The sequence below is a fragment of the Pyrenophora tritici-repentis genome, chromosome 2 (genome assembly GCF_003171515.1).
Source record: "Pyrenophora tritici-repentis strain M4 chromosome 2, whole genome shotgun sequence".
In the NCBI taxonomy this organism is placed as follows: Eukaryota; Fungi; Ascomycota; class Dothideomycetes; order Pleosporales; family Pleosporaceae; genus Pyrenophora; species Pyrenophora tritici-repentis.
The window spans coordinates 1,141,587-1,162,246 of NC_089391.1; the positions used below are offsets into that span (position 1 = coordinate 1,141,587).

Consider the following 20,660-nt stretch of genomic DNA (forward strand, 5'->3'; position numbering starts at 1 on the left):
TATTCCGTCATTGTGTTGCATTATATCGTAGACCAGTGAGCTGGAAGATGTCGTGAAAAGTAACTAAAAGTAGTAAAAAGGACATAACATAGCAGAAGCAATAGGCAGGCCATGCAAATGCAAATGGGCCGCGAAGGCCGGGGTATCACGCATAAGAATAGAGAGTAGGAACATGTCGTCAACTAAGAAGACCGCCGGCATCCTGCAGGGATGGCATGTCACGGCTCTGACGTGTAGTGGTGCGTCGGATAGATGTAGGTGGGGGGCCGGATAGCAAGCCCCCAGGATCTTGCAGAGATGGTACATCGTAGCTCGCTCGTGTTGAACGTGTCGAGGTGCGATGTATAGTCGCTGTCCGGTCATGGCGAAAGGAATGACCGGCCAAAGAACCCGAGCATGGAGACGGATTAGATTGAGCTTCTTCTTGCTCGCGATCTTCGGAGAGCAGGCCACCTAAATCTTGCAATTGGTGGGTCGGTCGAACGGACATTTCATAGTCTTCTGACTGTTGCGAAAGCCGAGAGTTTCGCCGTACCTGTGGAAGAAATGCGCGACCATTTGACATGATGGTAGTAGAGGCCCGGGAGCCTCGCCGCGGTCGGGCCGCAAAGTCATGCGCAATGACTGAGTCTGTAGGCGACGAGGACAGTGTCTGATTCTCTAGCAGACCCCCGACATCGAACCACGATACACGTCTCCCACAGCGCGGGCTGGGCATCGGATCTCGAATGTCTTCGCCGGTTATGCTGGAGCGTTCATGATCTTGCAGCGTACTCGACTCTTCGTCAGGAAAGTTCCAGTTGTTGTTGATGAACGCGTTCGGTTGTCTGCTTGAGGAAAGGAGGTCAAGGTCTGCAACGGGTGCTGGCCTTGGCACACTTGAAGGGGTTTCAACAAGTTCCGGCTTGGTGCGATACCCCAGCGAGCGCGCGAGGTCCTCGTCGCTGCTGCAAGTCTGGTCGGTAAACCGGCGTGCTGAACCTCTGCGTTCCATGCTGTCTGTGGTGGATGGTGCCTTGAACTTTGGTTTCTTGACACCGCGGTCGCGCAGGAACGATCCTAGTATGATGGCGTTGGCAACGATAGCTGCAGCTAGGATCTCTGATGAGGCGAAGACGGTGCGGAACTGTTGTAGACCTTGTCGTCCAATGACCAGAGGCATGCGAGCTCCTGTGACAATGATGAGGATAATGGATAGGGAGAAGAGGGCAGTGAGTGAGATCTTCCGCTTTAAAGGCATGCTCGAACGCACGATGATGGGGATCGGAAAAGCGATGAGGAAAATGTCGGTAACAATGTCGGTGATACCCATGGTAAGCAGTTGTGCGTAACCTTGTCGGCATTGCGGTCCTGGATCCGGCTTGACCTGCCAGTAATGAGAGATGGGGCGACACTCTGCCAACGTCGAAATAATCACCATGACGAAGGTGACGGCAAGGAAGATGCGAATGCCGCGTAGTCCCCATTCGTATCCTTTCTTCCAGAAGCGTTCTGTCAGGCGCTTCAAGAATTCGGAAACGGTAAACTTGGCCATCCAGATGCTAGTGGTACATTAGTCAAGCTCAAAGAGGAAGCTGCCCAGGCTACGTACAACATTGCGTAAAATATCCTCGCTCCCAGGACCATACGGGAGCCGATTTCGCGATGCTCGATGACGATTGGGTCAGTCAAATCTGAAATGTCGACATTGTTTGTGCCGTATATGAGAACGACATGAACAAAACCCATACGAGCAAAGAGGGGAATAATGCTCAGGGCCATGATCTTGTCTTCACGGAAGAGGCGTTCATTGCGCATGTAGCGACCCGTCAGGCGGACAGCTATAATGCCAGCGGAGAATACAGTGCACCACCAGCTGTACAGGAGAGTCGGGTTGTTGGCGAGGCGAGTCCGGCGGTCTGGGGGAGCAGTGTTGTATAGATGGCGCGGTATTATCATGCTGCTGTATGAGCAGTCCTCACAGACTCTCGCCTCCGTAGAGGGGGGAGCTGTTTGGAAGTGGCGTGCTCAGCAACAATTTGGGGGCGTAGCGATTGTGGTGACGAAAGCCAGGTTCCGATAGTTGGGCGCTTTGACCATGTCGCTATATGCTCGTTGGGTGACGTTGCTGTCGAACCGAAGAGCCGGGAGGCGTTTGTGGATATCCGCGATGACTATGGCCGCAACTGCAGGTAAAGTTTGTCGGTCGTGTCGGGGACGACGTGACAAGGCGGTCAAGTGAGGATGAAGAGGAAAAGAGGCCGGTCACGGGCTGGGAGGAGTGATAACCCAAGCGGCAGTGCGAAGTGAGTGGGTCGTTATCGCAACGGCAGCCCTTGTCCAGGATTCGGAGGTACGCCACAAATTCGTTGTAGGCCGCCTCGATCATCAACAGGCGCGCGGACTGGGTGATGCCACGCGCTGCCAACACCCCAGCGCCCTTGGAGCCGACGCCTGGCACTCACTGATAGGCGTTTCTTTGACGGCGCGGCGACATGCATAACATTGAATGTGGATTGAAGTATATGTATGGCCAAGGCTGTGAAGCTTGATAGCTGCAATTGATTTTACAGTCACAATCACAGTTTGCTTGCTCGCACGAGGGCGTGCCGGTGTTGATTCAAACGTCGCTCCGGCCACAATGGGGCTTGTTGCCTCCATCTCTACACCAGAGGACGATTGGGGCATGCGGGCGTGGAGGCGGCATGTCAAACGCCCCTCAGACCTCATTGATGGCACCGGCGCTGACCGCTTGGGTGGTATTGGCAGCTCCGGCACGCCAACGGACAAGGCCACAGGTCGAATAACATTGAACAAAGACTGGTCGCGACTGGGTCGTGTGCACGACTAGACCCGAGTGCCGGGTTCAAGGCTGGCCGGTTAGGCGCTTTGCGCAGTTAGTCGGAGGACAAGTGCGCAGCATTGCAGTCCTGGTCTGCGTCTAGGCCAGCGAGCGAGTTTTGCGCATCTTCGCAAAGCATCGCAGCGGCCAGGACGGGAGGGCCATGACCCCCACCGGTGAACTGGTCACTTGTCGCGTGGTTGAGTGTCCTGTGCGTCTCTCTTTCTTGCATGCAGCATGTGAGACCCTTGACCCCCGCCTTTCTGTTTCGCACCTGCTCCTTGCGAGGGCGCTCCTTCCCACGCCCAAGATAGCACCACCGACTATCAGCGGAGATTGGAAACGACAACTTGAACATTGCACAATGCACAGGACTGCACAGCCTACAGTCTGTCGCCTGCAGTCTGCAACCTTATCGACTCATGCTCCCGCGCGCGGATGAGTTGGGAGCCTCTTTCGCCGGTTGAGGCATATATGTATAGCGCAAAGGGACCGAGGACCTCCCGTACAGCATCCACGATGGTGCATCACGAGCCAATGTGTGCATTCGAGACTTTCATAGTCGGCGTCTTCACTTGACTTTCACATTCACAAGCGTGCAAGCAGGGCTGGTCACATGGCATATCATCCGTGAACAAAGACGGGCTCAAGTCCGCCGCCCAGTCCTCCATGGCAATTCGGAAATGATGAAACAAGCTTGGAAAGCCAACAGCCATTCAGCCAGTGCTTCTGTCTTTATCCAGAATTGCCTCAGCTCGTCCTTGATGGCGGTGGGAGTGGGGATGCGGGGTGCTCCGGAGCAGGCTCAAGCACCGTGCACTTTGTGAGAACTGCACTACTTACTATACACATCCACATGCTCTCCGAAGACCGGACGAAAGGGTGATCTGCGCAGGGGGAGTGGTATTGGGACCTGACATGGTCAGTGTAGATTTAGTACAGTCAATCCAGATACAAAGCGTATAAAACAAACGAGTGCGTAAGCCACAGGTGTCGTGGGTGTGATGCCTGAGGCTGTCGGCCGATTGCGAGGTATGGTATTAGCCATGCTATGGCGTCATGAGAGAGAGGGGCGGCTGCCATCTTCACATGTGAAACCACGCCGAGCTAGGGTCTGACACCCGCCCGTACATCGATTCATACCCACGCAACAAGCACGTCGGTGGGCAGCAATTCTGTCTCAGTGATGGGGCGGCATCTGGTTATTTGTCCATGGCAATGACGATTCAGTCATAGTGAAACCTGTATGCTGCAGAAGCGCGTCGTCGTGCAGCGCAAACAAATCATGGCCAGACCAGTGTGGAGCAATGACGTTTGGGTAAATACCCAACAAACTGGTGCGCACACGACACTACCAGAACAAAACCACGACATCGCCTTCCCTCTCCCGATCTCCCACATACCCCTGCTCCTTCCCACTGTATTTGCTCGCCCCTACCTGCCCATCCAATCGCACCTGCTCAACTGCACTTACAGAAGCCATGTCAGAGGCTCCCCGAGTTGAGCTGCCCAACACTGATACCGATTTCGACCACCTCAACACAAACGGTTCAACAAACGTGTCCGAAATGGATGCCGACATGTCTTCACACTCAAACGGCAACTCCACCAACGACTTGCAGAACAGTGCAATCAAGGCAAAGGACGGTATTCTAGAGAGTAAGGTGAGTCGGACCACACGTATTCGGTTCTAGCCGAGACGCAAGCTAACGCAATACATCACAGTCGTCTTATCTGCGTCCGCACAACTCCCGATTCCCTGAACTTACACCCACAAAGCAGCTTCCCACGCGATCAACGCCGCAAGTAACCACCCCAGTGTGCAGAACGCCAAGAACACCGTCATGAACGGTAAGGTATGTAGTTGGAACCTGCTCTGTGCTCTCGGGACAGCTGCTAACGGTGGTGCCACGACATAGATGCCCAATTTGGCCTACACACGACGCATTGCTAAACTTGATAGGACCCGTTGCCCAGAATGTCATGGCAGAGGGCGCAAAGACTCGCGATGAGTTCGCCGATCTCGCAAACTCAAAGACAGTCCCTGACCACAAGGCTGCCACTGGCCAGAACCTCACGCGTAAGCTCCCCACGAGCACTCTGCTGTACTAGATAGCACATGGCTAACATTCGACAGACTACCACAGCATGTTCTACCGTCTGTTGAGCTGGAAGAACCCCCGTGCCACCGGTATCGCCTTTGCCGGTACCGTCGTCTTCATCTTCGCCGCCCGATACTTGAACCTTATCCGGTACATCTTCAAGGCCTCGTACATGATCCTTGGTCTTACCGCCGCTGCGGAAGTGGCCGGGCAGGCCACCATCGGACGTGGCCTTACCTCGCAGTTCAGACCGCGACAGTACTTTACCATTCCCAAGGCCTCGCTCGAGCGTATGACAGACGACTTTGAGCAGCTCGTCAACTTCTTCGTGATTGAATCTCAGCGCATTGTATTCGCTGAGAACGTCTACGTCACCGTTACTGTAAGTCAGCTCTACCAACCGGCTAGGTTCTGATGACTGACTATATTGCTTTTTAGGCCTTCTTTGCTTCCCTTCTGTCCTACTTCCTGATCAAGTTTGTTCCCCTCTGGGGCTTGGCCTTGATCTCGACCGTCATCACCTTCCTCGGCCCCCTGATCTACATCAAGAACAAGGATGTCATCGACGCACAGTTGGAGAAGGGTTACAACATTGCCAACCAGCAGGCCCAGCAGGTCAAGGGTCTTGCCAACCAGCATGCTGGAAACGCCATGAAGACAGTGCAGGGCTACACGCAACAAGCCACGGCAAAGGCCCAAGAGACTGTCAACCAGTACCGTGGTCGTTCCACGTCACCGGAAGTCAAGAAGGCAGACTTCCCTGCTGCCCCTAGCCACGCACCCGCTGCTGCTGAGTCGTCGGATGAGGAAGAGGACGAGGCCGTGCCAGTCGCGCAGCCTGCCATCTAAACTGCACCCTCTGGCGAAGCTGATGCGGAGCCCTTCCGCTTAGTCCGACCTCGGCGGCTCCTGCACTCTCAAGCACTCGAACATTCTGCGACCAAACTTTAACAAGTACACATCCTCACCATGACTACGGATGACGACTTAGGCTCAGTTCCAGGGCTAATTTCACCGAGACAGAAATTGGAAAATCCCCCCTACGCTTGTTTCCCACTTTTCCTTAAAAGCGTCTTCTTGTTCTATTCTAGCGCCTTCATGTGTTCCCTCTGCATTCACCACCTTTTTCAAAACAGCGTTGTCTGTTATGGGCGGGGTTTCGGTCCGGCTATCACGGTAACTTAGGAGTTGTGTTTCCCTTCAGATGGGTTACGGGATTTGTAATGGAATATTGTCTTTTATAATTGCCTGATTTGGTGTATCATGCACTACGCCGTCTTTGTGATGCTGCCGCATGAACGTGCCATACCCGTCGCCCTGTTTCGAAACAAAAGCCATGAATGTATTGGATTTCAGCCAAGGTATTGCTGAATTGCTGTGCCTCGCATGGGATGCTGACATTACCTCAGATACGTATCCGCAGTGGGGACAAATGAGTGAGGACGCGCGTAGTTCCGTATCTATGTTGCGCAACATCATTTCGAAAACCACAAGATACATTACAGGCATGAATAGAAAGAAATTGCACGCATAGTTATCCAGCACATGTATCCTTCTCCTCTAGGCATCCAAGTTGAGACGAGACCAATTATAGATCAGCAGCTAAGCCAACCCTGGCCGAGGCGCTAGGCAGGCGTAGTTGCGTCAATCAACCGGCGGCTTCGCCTCCTCCTTGTTAGGCGGCCGGCTGTGACAGTGGAACCTTCAAGACCACCAAGCCTCCCACCTCCTACTGTCAGCCTTCTCCCGTTTCTCTTTCCTACCTTCTTCCCTTCCTTTCCACCAAACTAAACCCCGCCTTTTCCATCTACGACTTATTAGAAATCACTTGTAGTCTGACATAATCCACGCGACCCATGTCTTTGCCCTTCGAGCTCGCTCGCCGCGCCGTGTCGCACCCGCATACAGCGACGTTTGTCAAGCGCGCTGTAATTGTTCAGAATGACACAGGAGACAAGATCCAGGTGCCGACTTGGGGTGTCGTTGTGGTCTATGTGACCATATTGGTTGCCAGCGTAGCTGTGAGCCTTGTAAGTACCCTTTGCTGCCTATCCTGTCGCCTCCTTCAGGCTGTATCAATATGATCAATATGAGCTTTGCGCTAACAAGACTGTATTAGATCTCATACATGCTCAACCAAGTCGTCACCACTCTGTGCATGGTCGAGTCCCCCGTCGCCGCCATCACCGTCTCCCCTTCCGAGTATGAACCATCCGACAAAGACGGCGAGAAGGAGGGTCTTCTTGAGACTGGCCCTACCATTACCCTCGTCCACCAGAAGCCCATCACCTCGACTATCCGCGGCACACTCCGCCACCTCGTGGCCAACGCTGGGCGCTGGGCACGCTTCCGTGGATTCCGCATCCATGCCTTGTACTCTATCCTCGCCAGCCTTGTCGCCACCTTCTTCGGCGGTGCTCTCCCCCAAGTGCCCGGCATGATTGTCGTCAGCGCCGGTCTCACTGGTGCCGTCCTCGCAAATGTACACGCAGCATGGACACACAAGGTTGTTGGCATGCCCAACACCCAGAGCTTGTGGCAGCGTATCCCCTCAAAGGCCCACTGGAAGACACTCGCTGTTCCCGCTGCCATCGCATCCGTCATGCCATACGTTAGTCTGTACCTTACCGCTGGCGTTGGTATGCTCCTCGGCCTTCACAACTTGGAGAACGAGAACATCACCACGTGCTCGCAATGGATGGGTCTCATCGTCCGTTTCGCCGCCATCGCCATCTTCGCCGTCACCTGCACCATCTTCCTCTGCCTCCCCGCCATGGTGACCCTCGTCCGCATCGAAGCTTCCATCCTCCCAGAGGACCAGGACACCATCATTCCTTTTGACCGAACTTTCGGTGGCAAGGTCGTCAGCCAAATGATGGGCGGTACCGGCGTCGTTGGCTTCTTGGATGCCTGGAGGTCCTTCAACTGGGAGGCTCGTCGCCGTCTCATCAAGCTCTTCGCAAAGACCTTTTTCATCATGATGGCCATTGTCGTCGTTCTGGCGCACGTTGTTCTCTTCGAGGTGTTTGCTATCATGGGTCCTGCTGTCGGTGCCTTCATGGCGTCGATCAAGGAAGATCAGGCCATGATGAACGGCGCTTAGACGCCGTCGCTATGACGGTCGATTTTCTGTGTTGCTAGAGATTGTATACCAGTGTTGTTAGTCTTGGGTCGTTGGGCGTCGGCATGGATAGAAGAGCATATTGTATTAGTTTTTATTGTATCTTTTTTTACTCACTCGTTGACATCACGTAGACATACCCATAATCAGAAAAATGAAATCATGTGCTGGCAACCATGATATGTCGAGAGAAGAACGTGACTAAGCTGTACCTGTGTTCATCATGACTTTGCGCACCTTTGCTTATCCACCTGAGTGTCATAAAATACTTGACGTATGTACTAGTGTATCAAGGCCACTGTAGTCGCCAAACATGCCTATTAGATACTTGCTTACCCACACTGTCAAGTAATTTTATGACATCTAGGTGTATCATCTTTCTTGGACAATGCCACACAATCACAAGACATCTCGTCAGCAATCTTGATTCACGTCATATCACATCACTCTCACCCCATTAGAGAACACATGTGCACTTGATCTTTCTATTCCAATATCCATTTCTCCTTGCCACTCCCTACCCTAACGCGCCCGCGCCCACGCCTACGCCCACGCCATCCTATCATATTCATAAACTGCCTTCAAGTCGCTCCTAGACTGAAAACCCAAAAAAAAACTTAAACTTCGAATAATCATACCGAACCAACGTAGAAACGGAAAAAAGGAGAAGAAAAGGACGCCACGCTAATGCCATGCATGTCCTTGAACTAACTAACTAACTAAACTGCCCCGATAAAAAGAAGAAAGAAGCTGATGAAGAGGAGAGAAGCGGGAAGAAGAGAAGAGAAAACAAGCAGCTAGCTCCCCCCCCCTTGAAGACTCCCTTAGCCACATGAGAGCGAGACGAAACAGAGCGAGAAAGAGAGAAAGTTGAAAAAGTGAGAGAGAGAAAGAAAGAAAATCAACCAGATAGACAAGGGTATAAACGCCATGATTTTGAAAGACAAGAAACATAAAAAGCTCGAAAATGCGTTTTCACTTTCGCTTTCGCTTTTTCATCCCCCTACTCTCTTTCTCTCTCAAAAAACGATACGCCTGTTCAGTACGCCGACTAGAATGCGCGTACTCCGTTTTTGTTTGTTTCAATTTGTTGTCAGGGACTGGACTGTATGTGTGTGGCCGCCGCCATGTGAAAAAGAAACACCCCCTTTGTGTGTGAATAACCAATATGTCCCAAGTTCCTGCCTACTCCTGCCCAGTTTTGTTCCTTTGATGTTGTTGTTGCTGAGATAGCCCGAGTGTCCGTCCATTTGTTATACCAGAATATTTCGTTGTTGCTTTGTTCTCCTTCTTTCATAGTCATATCACCGCCGACGCGCTTTTCTTATGCTCAATCACTTTGATCGTCCGGTGTACTTCCTCTTCGCCTTGCACCACGGCAACGCCTACGTTGACACTCCGTGTCTTCTCGTTGGTACTCTCCACGTTGAGGATGGCTTTGAGCTCCGCTTGCTTTAGCTTCTCGCGCTCGGCTTCGAGTTCCAGGTTGGCCTTATCCTGCCCGGTAACTACGCCCCTGAGAATCACTTCTAGATCAGCGAGGCGGACGGGCTTGATGAGGAAAAGATTGATGCCGCTCGAGTTTGCTTCTTGTTGGATATCGGTGTCGGCCACGCCTGTGAGCGCGATGATGGTTACCTTGGGGAGATTGGAGCGGATTTCATGGGCGCGGATTTGGCGCGTTGCTTCGAGGCCGTCCATGACGGGCATGTTGATATCCATGAGCACAACATCGATGCGTGTGTCGTCGCTATCCGAGTCCTTGTAGATTTCCAACGCCTCCAAGCCATCAGCTGCGAGAATGTGTTTATGACCCAGCTTGTCGACAAAGGTGCGTAAAAGGCGGAGGTTGATGGGGTTGTCGTCGACACAGAGACATCTTAGCGCACGAGTCGGCTTTTGGTATCTCGATGGCTTAACAGGACTGGCGGCTATCGACCGTATTTCAGGAGCACTGCTGACGCTTGTGAGCTGTGGTCGATGAGGTTCTATTACGTGCAAAGAGTCAGTGCGTTGATCGGTCGCTGCATCCTCCTTGAGATTCAGTTCCGTTATTTTAGGCACAAGTGTGTTGACTGTCTGTTCCAGTGACCTGTTCGCGTGTCGATCGATACAAGAAGAGAGGGCCTTTGCCAGCTTGTGTGGCCCCACTGGCTGACCAATGCATTCGAATATAATTCCCGGAACGGTGATGGCTGTAGTCGATTGCGCTGCTGCTGCACCCTGACAGACAACAATGACTGGCGCTGGTGCCACCTTGCCAGGATTCTGACTGTAAGTGGTTCGCAATACTTTTGCACAAGCCTCGGTAGCGATGACCATGTCTGGGTCACAGGCAGAGCCCTCGTCGCACCTTTGCATGCCAAACCATTCCGTACAAAGACTGTGAAGTGCCTTTAGTGACAACTTTGAGGCTGTCTTGTTCTTGAGGTCTCTGACAAAGTACTCTTCTTCTTCGTTGAAGCCCAGATAGCGTACCTTCATGCCTTTGGTGCGCTTGGTGACTGCTTGTAGTCGCAAATCTTTCTCGCCCTCTGGCCCAGTTGCACAGAAATTTGGCGACATCCGGGACTCTTTCAATGGACAGGTGACTATGAACTTAGTGCCACGATCCTTTTCACTTCGCACTTCCACGTCGCCTCCTAGTGATTCCACAATCTGCTTGACAATTGAGAGACCTAGGCCGGTACCCTGACTCAAGGGGTTTTCTTGGGCGAAAGAGTGGAAGAGCCTGTTGTTGATGTAGTCCTCCGACATTCCGATACCGGAATCGGTCACTGAAAAACGGAACTCACAAGTCTCATCATCCAGTTCAGGTTTTCGCTTTGCCTCAAGCTTCACCTTGATGTAGCCGCTGGGTGTGTACTTTAGACTGTTTCCAAACAAGTTCATGATTACGCGTCGCCAGGCACCGGGCTGTGTACGGAAAACGTAGTTGTCGCTGTGGTTGATGTCCAAAACAATCGAGATTGGCGGCTTGTTCGACTTGGTTGTGGTGAGCTCGTATGTCTGGGCAGAGGTTTTCGCGTATGTATAACCAGCAAAGACACTTTCTACAACATCCTCAGTGAGTATGCTCATATCGACATCGTTGATCAGTGTCATTATATCGTTCGTGTGAGCATGGCCAGGGCTAATCATGTGCTTCGCACTTTGTGTGCGCTTCTTGTGACGTTTCGAAACTCCGCGTGTCAGATTGTTGATTTTGGCAAAGTCAAGAACCTACATTGTTAGCGATGGTCAATAATGCAACGAGATTCCGAACGTACATGATTGATGGTTTCCAGCAAGGTCTTGCCGCACGTTTCGATTGTTGCTAGATGCGAAGTTTGCTGGTTATCGAGCGAAGAGTCCTTTAGCAAATCGGTCATTCCAAGTATACCGTGCAAAGGAGATCGCAGCTCATGGCTGATGGAAGAAATGAAGTCAGCCTTTGCAGCATCTGCCAGCTTTGTGTCCAAACGAGCGACTTCGGCCATGACAAAATTGCTAAACGCTGCCAGATAGCTGAGCTCTTGCTCGGTTGTGAAAATCCTCTTCGGCTCAGAGCTCCAGATGACGGCGGTCGCAAACCATCGCTCACGATGCGGATCCCACAAGGGATACAGTATCAAGCTACGAGCAGTGGGAAACACCCTTCTCAGGTAAGCCTCGTCGTCCAAGCTCCGCGTAGACTCGGCCTTGCGTGGCGTAACGAATGGAAACCCATCTGACGACTCGATGTCCTCGCAACCCGTTGACGGGGAATTGATAGAAGGGGACGTGGGGTCATCATCGAGGTGGAAAATTTGGCCATGCGGATAGAGTCGTAGAAGATGTCTCAGAACGCTCTCTGAGATGCATTCACCAGTGTTGGGCAAGGGCTTGATATCGCGGTCGGTTTTACACAAGGCCGCACCAAGGATGTCACAGGGCTTGTCCGGTTCGGGGAGCTGATCAGGGTCAAAGTCATCGTCCACGAGACCTCCGAAAGTGCTGACCTTGGCGTCAAAGAATGCCACGCCTTCGGCCTCGGTGGAATCGACAATCATGTTCGCTGCCCGGGTAAAATGAGCCCTAAGTTCCGGGGCCACTCGGTCCTTCTCGCCGGCCTTTGCGAACCCCTTGGTAGAGCTGGACGACGCTGTGGTGGCTATGTCCGGGGGCCCGCCCTCTTCCCCTTGGCTAGCCATTGGTGCGGCGGCACTTGATGCTACCGTGCTGGATGGTCCGCTTACCGGTGGTGTGTACGGGCCTGCCATGTTATTCACGGTACTTGGAGGGTTCAGGCCTGTATGGTTATATCCGTTGAGTATGGGAAGTTGTGGTGAGTGCTGTGAAGCATCTGAATTGGCAGCTGGTCGCTGGCGGTGGGGCGTAATGCCTTCTGGCAGTCCGGGGACTTGAAGTTGATCAACATCCCATGGGTCATGTGCCCAATTCTCCAGGCCACTCTTCCCTTCGGCAAAGGAACCTAAACTCTTCACCATAATCTTTGCTCTACGGTGATCTTCAGCCGCCCTGGTCCTCTCAAGGTGGCGCATCACAGTACCGGCCATGCTTTTCAGAAAAGCTAGCTGGTGTGGCGTTAGACCGTCGCGCGGCTTCTCGTCCAGAACACAGTAGGTGCCGATGCTGTGCCCACTAGGGCTCCGGATAGGCACTCCGGCGTAAAAACGAGAGAATGGCGCACCCTTTACAAAGGGAAAGTTTGCGAAGCGTTTGTCCTTGCTGAGGTCATTGACGACCAGCGAAGGGAGATCGCTCGGGTCATCGAGAGGCAGGACGGTGTACTTTGGGGCCAGGTTGACGGTGTAGTTACAGAGACTCTGCTCCTTGGGGAAAATGGTGGTTCCAAAACACAGACGGTCGTCTTCGAACTCTGGTTCTCCGGTCTGCAGGGACAGGGTACGGGTGGCCTCTGCGAGGAGGAAGCAGTCCTTGCGGTCGAAGAAGGATATCAGACATCGGCGCGCATTCAGACGCAGGGCACCCAGCTGGGCAAAGGCCGTCAAAGCCTTATCGTCGGAGGCTCGCGGGGCATAGTCGAGTGAGGGCGGCGGGGTGTTTGGAGGAGTCTGTGCCTTTGGGACTGGCGATGGCGACGACTGTCGGCTGGCAGCACCGTCTGTCTGTGGGCGGTGGAAGCCCGGTCGGGGGTAATACCTGGGCATGGCGTGAGCAAAGGTTGACTATGGTAGGCTTTGGAGAGGGTACAAACCGATAGAAGGTCTTCTCTCGCTCCTTCGCCAAGTCTGCATGCTCCATCCTCCTGCGTCTGCGAGCCTGGGAGCGCGCAATGGCATGATCGTGATATTCCGACATTTGCGCATGTGTGAGTGGATTAAGACCAAAGTTCCTTTGCGGACTGCGGACGACACTTTACCATGCCCTCGCGCGCGCCAACCACTAAGTCGGGCTAGAACAACGGCCGTATTTTGGGCGGTGGACGAGATATGACCAGCCCGATACAGCCGATCACCAAGGGTCGCTGGTCAGGAACCGCCTCTATCTAGCGGGGAATTATACAGCCCGTGTGACCGGAAGCTGAAGGGAAGTACCCAGCAGCCTTGCTCAATGCCACCACAGCAAAGATCAGGCCTTGGAGCGTGAGATGGCGTGCACACAAGTACGAGGTACGGGGGGGAGTGGCTAACGGGTGACGGGTGAGGCCCGTTGACGCCCTGTTGGAATTGGGCAACGAGAGTGTGTAAACGCGATTCAGGGTTAACCGACGCGTTTGCGCTTCCTCGTCCACGATCTTCAGCCGCAGTCTGTAGCCTGTGTCTAGCGTCTTCACCCTGAGTGAATGAGTGATTTGTCCATGTCTCACCTGGCCACAAACATTGTCTTGGCATGCAAATCCCGGCCTCGCCTACCCCCACTACTGCCCCGCCATGTCCGGATAACCGCCGAGCCTCTTCATCGCTTCTGTGCCTCGACGCTTTCGGTCGACGTACAGTCGTCGTTATACTGCCAGCCAGTATTGACTTGTACTCCGCCGCACCTTTTGTCAACTTCGCATCTCTGCAACATGGGTAGACTCGTGACCCTGGCTACCTGCCAGCTGACTCAATGGGCCCTGGACTTTGAAGGGAACCGCAAGAGAATCGTGGAGAGCATTCGCATAGCGAAAGCCAAAGGCGCTACCATGCGTGTTGGTCCTGAGCTCGAGATCACTGGCTACGGCTGTCTGGACCACTTTCTGGAATCAGATGTCTACCTTCACTCATGGGAGCAAATCTCCATCATCATGCAAGACCCTACCCTCCATGATATCATCATCGACATTGGACTCCCAATCGTGCACCGAAACAACAGGTTCAATTGCCGGGCCATCATCCTCAATGGCAAGCTCATCATGCTCCGTCCAAAGCTGTTCCTGGCAAATGATGGAATCTACCGGGAGCAACGCCACTTTATACCATGGCTCAGGCCTGGCCATGTCGAGGAATACTATCTACCCCAGAGTATACAGAAGCTTAACGGCTGTACCAAGATACCCATCGGTGATTGCGTTCTGTCTACTCCAGATACATGTATTGGGTTCGAGACTTGCGAAGAGCTCTTTACACCAAACTCGCCGCACAATGCAATGGGCTTGAATGGTGTCGAGATTTTCTCAAACAGCTCGGGCAGTCATCATTCCCTGCGTAAACTAGAAACGCGCATATCGCTCATCAAGGAAGCAACCAGAAAGAACGGCGGAATCTACTTGTATTCAAACCAGCAGGGTTGCGACGGAGATCGCATGTACTATGATGGCTCATCGATGATATTCTGCAATGGCGAGATCCTGGCCCAGGGCAGCCAGTTCTCCCTAAACGACGTCGAGGTCATCACTGCAACGGTCGACCTTGAAGAGGTCAGAGCATACCGTTTCGCCCCCAGTCGAGGACTCCAGTCACTTTCAACCCTGGCTTATCAGCGAATTGAGACCTCCTTTGCATTGGGCTCTCCAGAAGATGACTTCAACCCAGATATATGCCCTACCCGACCACGTGATCTGATTACTCATACCCCTGCCGAGGAGATTAGTCTTGGACCGGCTCTATGGCTCTGGGACTACTTGCGTCGATCTGGGGCTTCAGGCTTCATGCTGCCTTTGAGTGGAGGCATTGACAGTTGTGCAACAGCCGTTATCGTCTTTAGCATGGCACGGCAAATCTACCAGGAAGTTCAAAAAGGTAACGAAGCCGTCATTGCAGATGTCAAGAGGATAGCGGGCCCTTACCACGAGAACGAGGATTGGCTACCTGCGAGCCCACAAGAACTCACGCGCGATCTGTTGACTACAGCATTCATGGGAATGGAAAAGCAGTCATCGACCGAGACTAGAGGCCGTGCGAAGGAACTCTCCGAACGCATCGGCAGCTACCACTTGGACATCAACATTGACGCGGTGTTCGAATCGATCAAAGCAACCTTGACCGATGCAACAGGTTTCACACCCCGCTTCAAAGTCCATGGAGGTTCCTTTGCCGAAAACATCGCCCTTCAAAACATCCAAAGCCGACCCCGCCAAGTCATCACCTACTACTACGCGCAAACCATACCCATGGTACGACAACGCAAAGGCGGCGGCGGTCTTCTCGTGCTGGGCTCCTCAAACGTCGACGAGTGCCTCCGCGGCTACCTAACCAAATACGACTGTTCATCAGCCGACCTAAACCCCATCGGCTCCATCAGCAAAGGCGACCTAAAAGGCTTCATCTCCTGGGCCAAAACCGCCTTCTCCCTCGACTGCCTCCAAGGCTTCATAGACGCCACCCCCACCGCCGAGCTCGAACCAATCACCTCCTCGTACGTCCAATCCGACGAAGCAGACATGGGCATGACATATGCCGAAATCGGCGTCTTCGGCCGCCTCCGCAAGGTACAGAAACTAGGCCCCTTTGGCATGTGGCAGCGTCTCTGCCACGACTGGAGAGAACAATACTCGCCCCGCGAAGTGGCGGAAAAAGTCAAACGTTTCCACCACTTTTACGCTATCAATCGCCACAAGATGACGGTGGCTACCCCGGCTTACCACGCAGAGGCTTACTCGCCTGATGATCATCGCTTTGATCTTCGTCCGTTCTTGTACCCTGCGCAGATGGCTAGGGATGCCCAGGGCGAGATGCAGAGTATGACTTGGAGTTTCAAGCGGATTGATGAGGAGGTGGAGAAGTTGGAGAGGAGAACAAAGGAGAAGGTCGAGGGTGGTAAAGTGGATGGAGCTTGATCTTGAAGTGGGTCACTGGGAATGGGGTTATAGATGGGTCGATGGCATGAGGAGTCCCCAGAGAAAGCATGTACTAGAAGAAACTCTAGATTATCAAGATGAATCACAGCACGCCCTGAGCGTATCATGTGGTTGTAGCAAGGTGTTCATTGCCCTAGGTATAGCTGTGCACTTGACTAATCGAAGTCTCCACATTGTGTTTTTTCTTTCGCCACTCTTTCGACATTGAAAGTGCTCATGTATTCTGATAACGAGGAAATGCAAGTATGACGGTCACAGTGCGTACAAGAACAGCAAATCAATATATTTCTAATCCTGACTACGCAGGATAGTGTGGTATCATGGGAGAGTAGTACACCGAACCCAACTTTCTCGCTTACTAGTACAACTAGAAAAATCAGTCTTTTGTTTGCTGATATGAGAAGGAAAAAACACCTCGGGACCGTGCTATATGCCAAGCACATTATAAAAAAGAAGAGTCACATCTTCCGTGACCGCGCGTCTATTATCGAACAGCAAAATAGGTGATTCATTTCAACACAATTTCCTTCTGCCTCGGACTCCGCGCATTCCACGCATCTTCATGGATGCGTGCAATAGCCACACGTTCGGCATTCTTCCCGTTGTCGACCCACTTGATCAACATGACATTTAGCATCTTCCAGTCGCCGACCGCAAAATGCTCTTCGTCGCATTCGCCCACATGTGCATCCCAGAGGAAGCGTTCACCGTCCCAGATGGGCGTGCCGGATGGGTGCATGGTGTTGAGGCTGGGTCTGCGGTTGTCTGGCGAAGGTTCGCGCCAGAGATTGCGGGATAGCAGTACGTACTCCCAATCCCCCTCGTGATGTGTGGTTAGTAGGGAGGACTCGTAGTCCATGATGACGCCGCAAGCCTGGTCCTTGTCGTTGATGAGATGGGAGCATGGGATTGCTTTGCCGTTGTGTTCTATTTGCTTAACGTCGAATCGTTCGGCGGATATCGTTGATGCGGAGAAATGTAATGTGTCTGATTCGATGCTTGGGTATGATCCATGTGGTGTATCGAACGGAGTTTGGTAGTCGACTCGTAGGGCACTGCTCTTCCTGTCCCGTCGGACCGTGTATCTCTGTTTATGGTCTGAAGGTCCAACTGTAAAGTGCTTGATTTCTGATCGAAACCATGATCCCTCGCCCCGTGGGAGCTTATAGATATCTGGGCAGCTTGTGGGGTCAAATGGGAAGTTGACGGTTCCAGTGTATCCAGACCAACTCCAGGATGGTTCCTCAGGATTGGACCTCTCCAATATGCCTGCGGGACACCAAAGTAGTGCAATATCAAACACTGACTCTGGTATTCCGTGGATGAATTGGCCACCGCAGTTCTTTGATAGCACTTTTGAGGCCTTCTCGATCTCCTTGGTTGGAACTGGTTGCGTTGATGTGGAAATACTGATCAAACGGTTATATTGTCGGAAACCATTGAACCAGTTTTCAACGTCGGAGAAATCTACGGCCTGTGACTTATTGCTTGCCATACTGGCATTTGAAGAAGAGCGCAGCCTATTCTTGACGACTTCCAGAATAGACTCACGGCGACCAGATGTGCTTGAGCGTGGAGAGGCATCGCTGTTGCTCCTCGATACTGGTATAAACTCTGGCGAAAGGAGACCATTCATCGTTCGTGATTCTTTTTGAGGTGATGTTTGTTTTGAGTCGATAGGTGATGTAGGTGTTGAGTCTCTGGGTGATGCCGGTCTCGAGTCCTTTCTGGGCGACGTGGACCGTCGGGAAAATGGGCGACTAAAAGGTTGTAACCACGGATCCATGGTGGAGGGTGTGTCGGGTTGCATTACAAGTAATGACATTGAGCGAGTCCAGAAATTATAGTGATGAATTTGTCGTGAGTCGAAGCGGTAAGGTCCTGTGGGTGAATTGTGTTGGCAGCGTAGAGTCACAGTATCGAGTATGACAGTGACTGCCTTGTCTTTTTGAGTGCGAGACCCTTATCAGTGTTTGCGCCTGCGGGACGCTGCGCCTCCTTGGTCAATCATGTTGTAACGTGTGTCTGAGGGAGGGGGTGTGTCTGTGTGACGAATGCGGGCACTAGGAGGCTGTGCATGATCTGGATCACCGGGCTCCACAATGCCCCGATTATTTGCTTCGCCATTCAACCGAGCGGTTTCCAGCCATGGACTCTGGACTCGCTGCTTGGCTTAGTTAAGCTGTACCTGATTATGATTTTCTTTTACCCCGGTCTTCCACATGGTCTGTGGTGAAGACACAAGACGGCATACCGTGCAGGAGATCTGGTAATCAAACCCAAAGCCCCGTAGCTCCTCCGAAGCGGGAAGGCTGCGCATGGACACTATGGGACGTGTACGGGGTACTGTACAGCGAAGTTTCTCTGCAACGAATCGTGTTAGATAGTGGATAGTTAGCGGTAGCGTGGGCCTGTCATGTTGTCGTCACGCAGTCACCGACCTTTTTGTCAGTGTGCCGTGGCTAGGAGAGCATATGAGACAGGCAAGCACACGCCGCGACGCTTGTTGAGCATAGTGGTGACAAGAGAATACCTAGGTCAGAGCATGAAATCAAGACGGACAAATGTTGCGATGCATGTGACAATAGCATGAGTTCCAAGGTTGATTTGCTTGTGTGTTCTGGGCGACGCTTGCGGCTCTCCAAAGGGTGCTGCCCAACCAAAGCTGTGGCACATTTCCGCCACGTATGCGCCACTAATTTGCCACACTTTGACACTGCGCCACAGGCGGGGTCCTCTCGGCCGCCCCGCTCCACTGGGAAGTAAGTGACTTAGGCTCCAATAGTGACGCGTTGGTTTGCGCAACTTCACAATTTCAGCGCGATCGTCCGCATAACGGTTATTGACAAGTTAGATTTGACGCTATCGCCCCAATGTCTGGCTACGAAGGTAAAGATGCGAAAGTGTACATGCAGGTCAGCAACTGACTATGAGCAGTCGAACACAACATCAAAGATGAGCAGCCGCAGCAGCCCGCGCGTAGGCCAGATCTCTCTACCTTCTTCTCACAGCTCGAGCTAGTAGACACATCAGATCCAAGTGCGCATACCAATCCCAATGCTCTGCCGCAGCCCGAGAATATGGCAGCGGCGTTTCGACTACTTGCCAATGCCTTCGAAACTATGCGCGGACGTCCGTCGGACGATAGCAACGGAGATGGAGATTTACTCGCGAACATGATTCAAGTATTGCGAGAGAATGCCGATGATCCGCCTACAGAGCTCAAGGGCGTCCCAGATAGCTTTTTGGATGAGTTGGAAAGAGTGCCCAAAAAGGCGCTCAAGGAGACCGACACATGTCCTATATGTGTCAACCCGTTCCTTGAAGGTATGCGCATCACAGCCGTTACGAAGAGTTGGGCTAACTTGGGAACGAACAGACAAATATCCACTCGTAGTTCAATTGCCGTGTCATACTGATCATCGGTTCGACCTGGACTGCATAGGACCGTGGCTGAAACTCAACTCAACCTGTCCTCTGGATCGCAAGGAACTTTTGAAGAAAAAACAACCACCGCCACCGCCAGCTGATGACGACGAAGAGGAATATGATGACATGTACGCCTGAAGTCGTCTCCAGAAGCAGTGTTGCATAGCGTCGGAGTTTGGGTGTAGCATCAGATGGCCCAATATGGGAACGGATTTCTTTGACGAATCGGCCGCAGACACGGAGCATCTTCGTGATTTACCTTGGCCATACGAAGGTATCGTGTAGTGTCTCAGTTGTACGCGTCCTCGTCGCGTCCTCACGGACCGAATGCATCATATAAAACCCTCGTCCTTGTAACGCTCTTATTTGTTGCTAGTGATCTGTTGATCGTCCATAGACTTTCGGTGTACAAAAAGAAGCTTGGAGAGCAACAAGCGTGCTTCGTCGCACCGCCGACTACCTGCCGCCATTCCTGAGGTTAAACTCATCTTCCTGAATCGTATCTTGCAAAGTGCACGACACAAGCGAGTTCACGACGTAATGGCACATCGTGATTGATCGCATTCTGGCTTATATTCGCAAAGCCTGTCAAACTCGACTGCTGCACCTGATGACTAAGAACATGCGACGCGGCAAAAAAATCACTGACCGCCACTGATGACATGGCACTTTTTGTGGAAGCTATCATGTGCGCAAATTCAAATAATGCATGGCTGTAGTCGGTGACAAACACATGGATGATTATAGGACGAATTACGAAGCCGGTCACCCGCAGATGTATCTGTCAGCTTCGACAGCTTCTCCAACACTTTATTCGGGTGGCGCGGGAAGTCATCTTGTACTACCATTACTTGTCCGTGTCTTCCAGTATGTAGATCGAAATGCGATCACTGGGCTTAGCAAACACGATGCGGAACGTGCAGCCCGGTGCAGCCAGTGGCAACCGAGATTACAAGTTCCCAG

The 20,660-nt window shown here is 52.5% G+C and overlaps 9 protein-coding genes across 9 annotated transcripts; 5 read left to right on the forward strand and 4 right to left on the reverse strand.

Moving 5' to 3' along the window:
* Nucleotides 1-178: 178 nt before the first annotated feature.
* PtrM4_059020 (uncharacterized protein) lies at nucleotides 179-1,938 on the reverse strand (the record flags this gene model as incomplete). Its single annotated transcript, XM_001932685.1, has 2 exons — nucleotides 179-1,541; nucleotides 1,592-1,938. 2 exons carry the CDS (start codon nucleotides 1,936-1,938, stop codon nucleotides 179-181), a joined length of 1,710 nt encoding a protein of 569 aa, XP_001932720.1.
* A 682-nt stretch (nucleotides 1,939-2,620) lies between these two features.
* Nucleotides 2,621-2,830, forward strand: PtrM4_059030 (uncharacterized protein; the record flags this gene model as incomplete). Its single annotated transcript, XM_066105431.1, has 1 exon — nucleotides 2,621-2,830. One exon carries the CDS (start codon nucleotides 2,621-2,623, stop codon nucleotides 2,828-2,830), a length of 210 nt encoding a protein of 69 aa, XP_065964058.1.
* Nucleotides 2,831-2,876: 46 nt separating this feature from the next.
* PtrM4_059040 (uncharacterized protein) lies at nucleotides 2,877-3,179 on the reverse strand (the record flags this gene model as incomplete). Its single annotated transcript, XM_001932686.1, has 1 exon — nucleotides 2,877-3,179. One exon carries the CDS (start codon nucleotides 3,177-3,179, stop codon nucleotides 2,877-2,879), a length of 303 nt encoding a protein of 100 aa, XP_001932721.1.
* Nucleotides 3,180-4,302: 1,123 nt separating this feature from the next.
* On the forward strand, nucleotides 4,303-5,772 carry PtrM4_059050 (Reticulon multi-domain protein; the record flags this gene model as incomplete). Its single annotated transcript, XM_066105432.1, has 6 exons — nucleotides 4,303-4,485; nucleotides 4,547-4,559; nucleotides 4,601-4,672; nucleotides 4,785-4,901; nucleotides 4,959-5,305; nucleotides 5,362-5,772. 6 exons carry the CDS (start codon nucleotides 4,303-4,305, stop codon nucleotides 5,770-5,772), a joined length of 1,143 nt encoding a protein of 380 aa, XP_065964059.1.
* Nucleotides 5,773-6,779: 1,007 nt separating this feature from the next.
* PtrM4_059060 (Mating-C multi-domain protein) lies at nucleotides 6,780-8,026 on the forward strand (the record flags this gene model as incomplete). Its single annotated transcript, XM_001932688.2, has 2 exons — nucleotides 6,780-6,953; nucleotides 7,043-8,026. 2 exons carry the CDS (start codon nucleotides 6,780-6,782, stop codon nucleotides 8,024-8,026), a joined length of 1,158 nt encoding a protein of 385 aa, XP_001932723.1.
* A 1,317-nt stretch (nucleotides 8,027-9,343) lies between these two features.
* PtrM4_059070 (BaeS, Signal transduction histidine kinase) lies at nucleotides 9,344-13,348 on the reverse strand (the record flags this gene model as incomplete). Its single annotated transcript, XM_001932689.2, has 3 exons — nucleotides 9,344-11,266; nucleotides 11,314-13,189; nucleotides 13,245-13,348. 3 exons carry the CDS (start codon nucleotides 13,346-13,348, stop codon nucleotides 9,344-9,346), a joined length of 3,903 nt encoding a protein of 1,300 aa, XP_001932724.2.
* A 709-nt stretch (nucleotides 13,349-14,057) lies between these two features.
* Nucleotides 14,058-16,247, forward strand: PtrM4_059080 (NadE, NAD synthase; the record flags this gene model as incomplete). The annotated part of the gene is made up of 1 exon (XM_001932690.2): nucleotides 14,058-16,247. One exon carries the CDS (start codon nucleotides 14,058-14,060, stop codon nucleotides 16,245-16,247), a length of 2,190 nt encoding a protein of 729 aa, XP_001932725.1.
* Nucleotides 16,248-16,776: 529 nt separating this feature from the next.
* On the reverse strand, nucleotides 16,777-18,054 carry PtrM4_059090 (uncharacterized protein; the record flags this gene model as incomplete). The annotated part of the gene is made up of 1 exon (XM_001932691.2): nucleotides 16,777-18,054. The coding sequence occupies one exon, from the start codon at nucleotides 18,052-18,054 to the stop codon at nucleotides 16,777-16,779; it is 1,278 nt and encodes a 425-aa protein (XP_001932726.2).
* Nucleotides 18,055-19,141: 1,087 nt separating this feature from the next.
* Nucleotides 19,142-19,835, forward strand: PtrM4_059100 (zf-RING-2 multi-domain protein; the record flags this gene model as incomplete). The annotated part of the gene is made up of 3 exons (XM_001932692.2): nucleotides 19,142-19,157; nucleotides 19,206-19,595; nucleotides 19,648-19,835. The coding sequence occupies 3 exons, from the start codon at nucleotides 19,142-19,144 to the stop codon at nucleotides 19,833-19,835; spliced, it is 594 nt and encodes a 197-aa protein (XP_001932727.1).
* Between the last annotated feature and the right edge of the window lie 825 nt (nucleotides 19,836-20,660).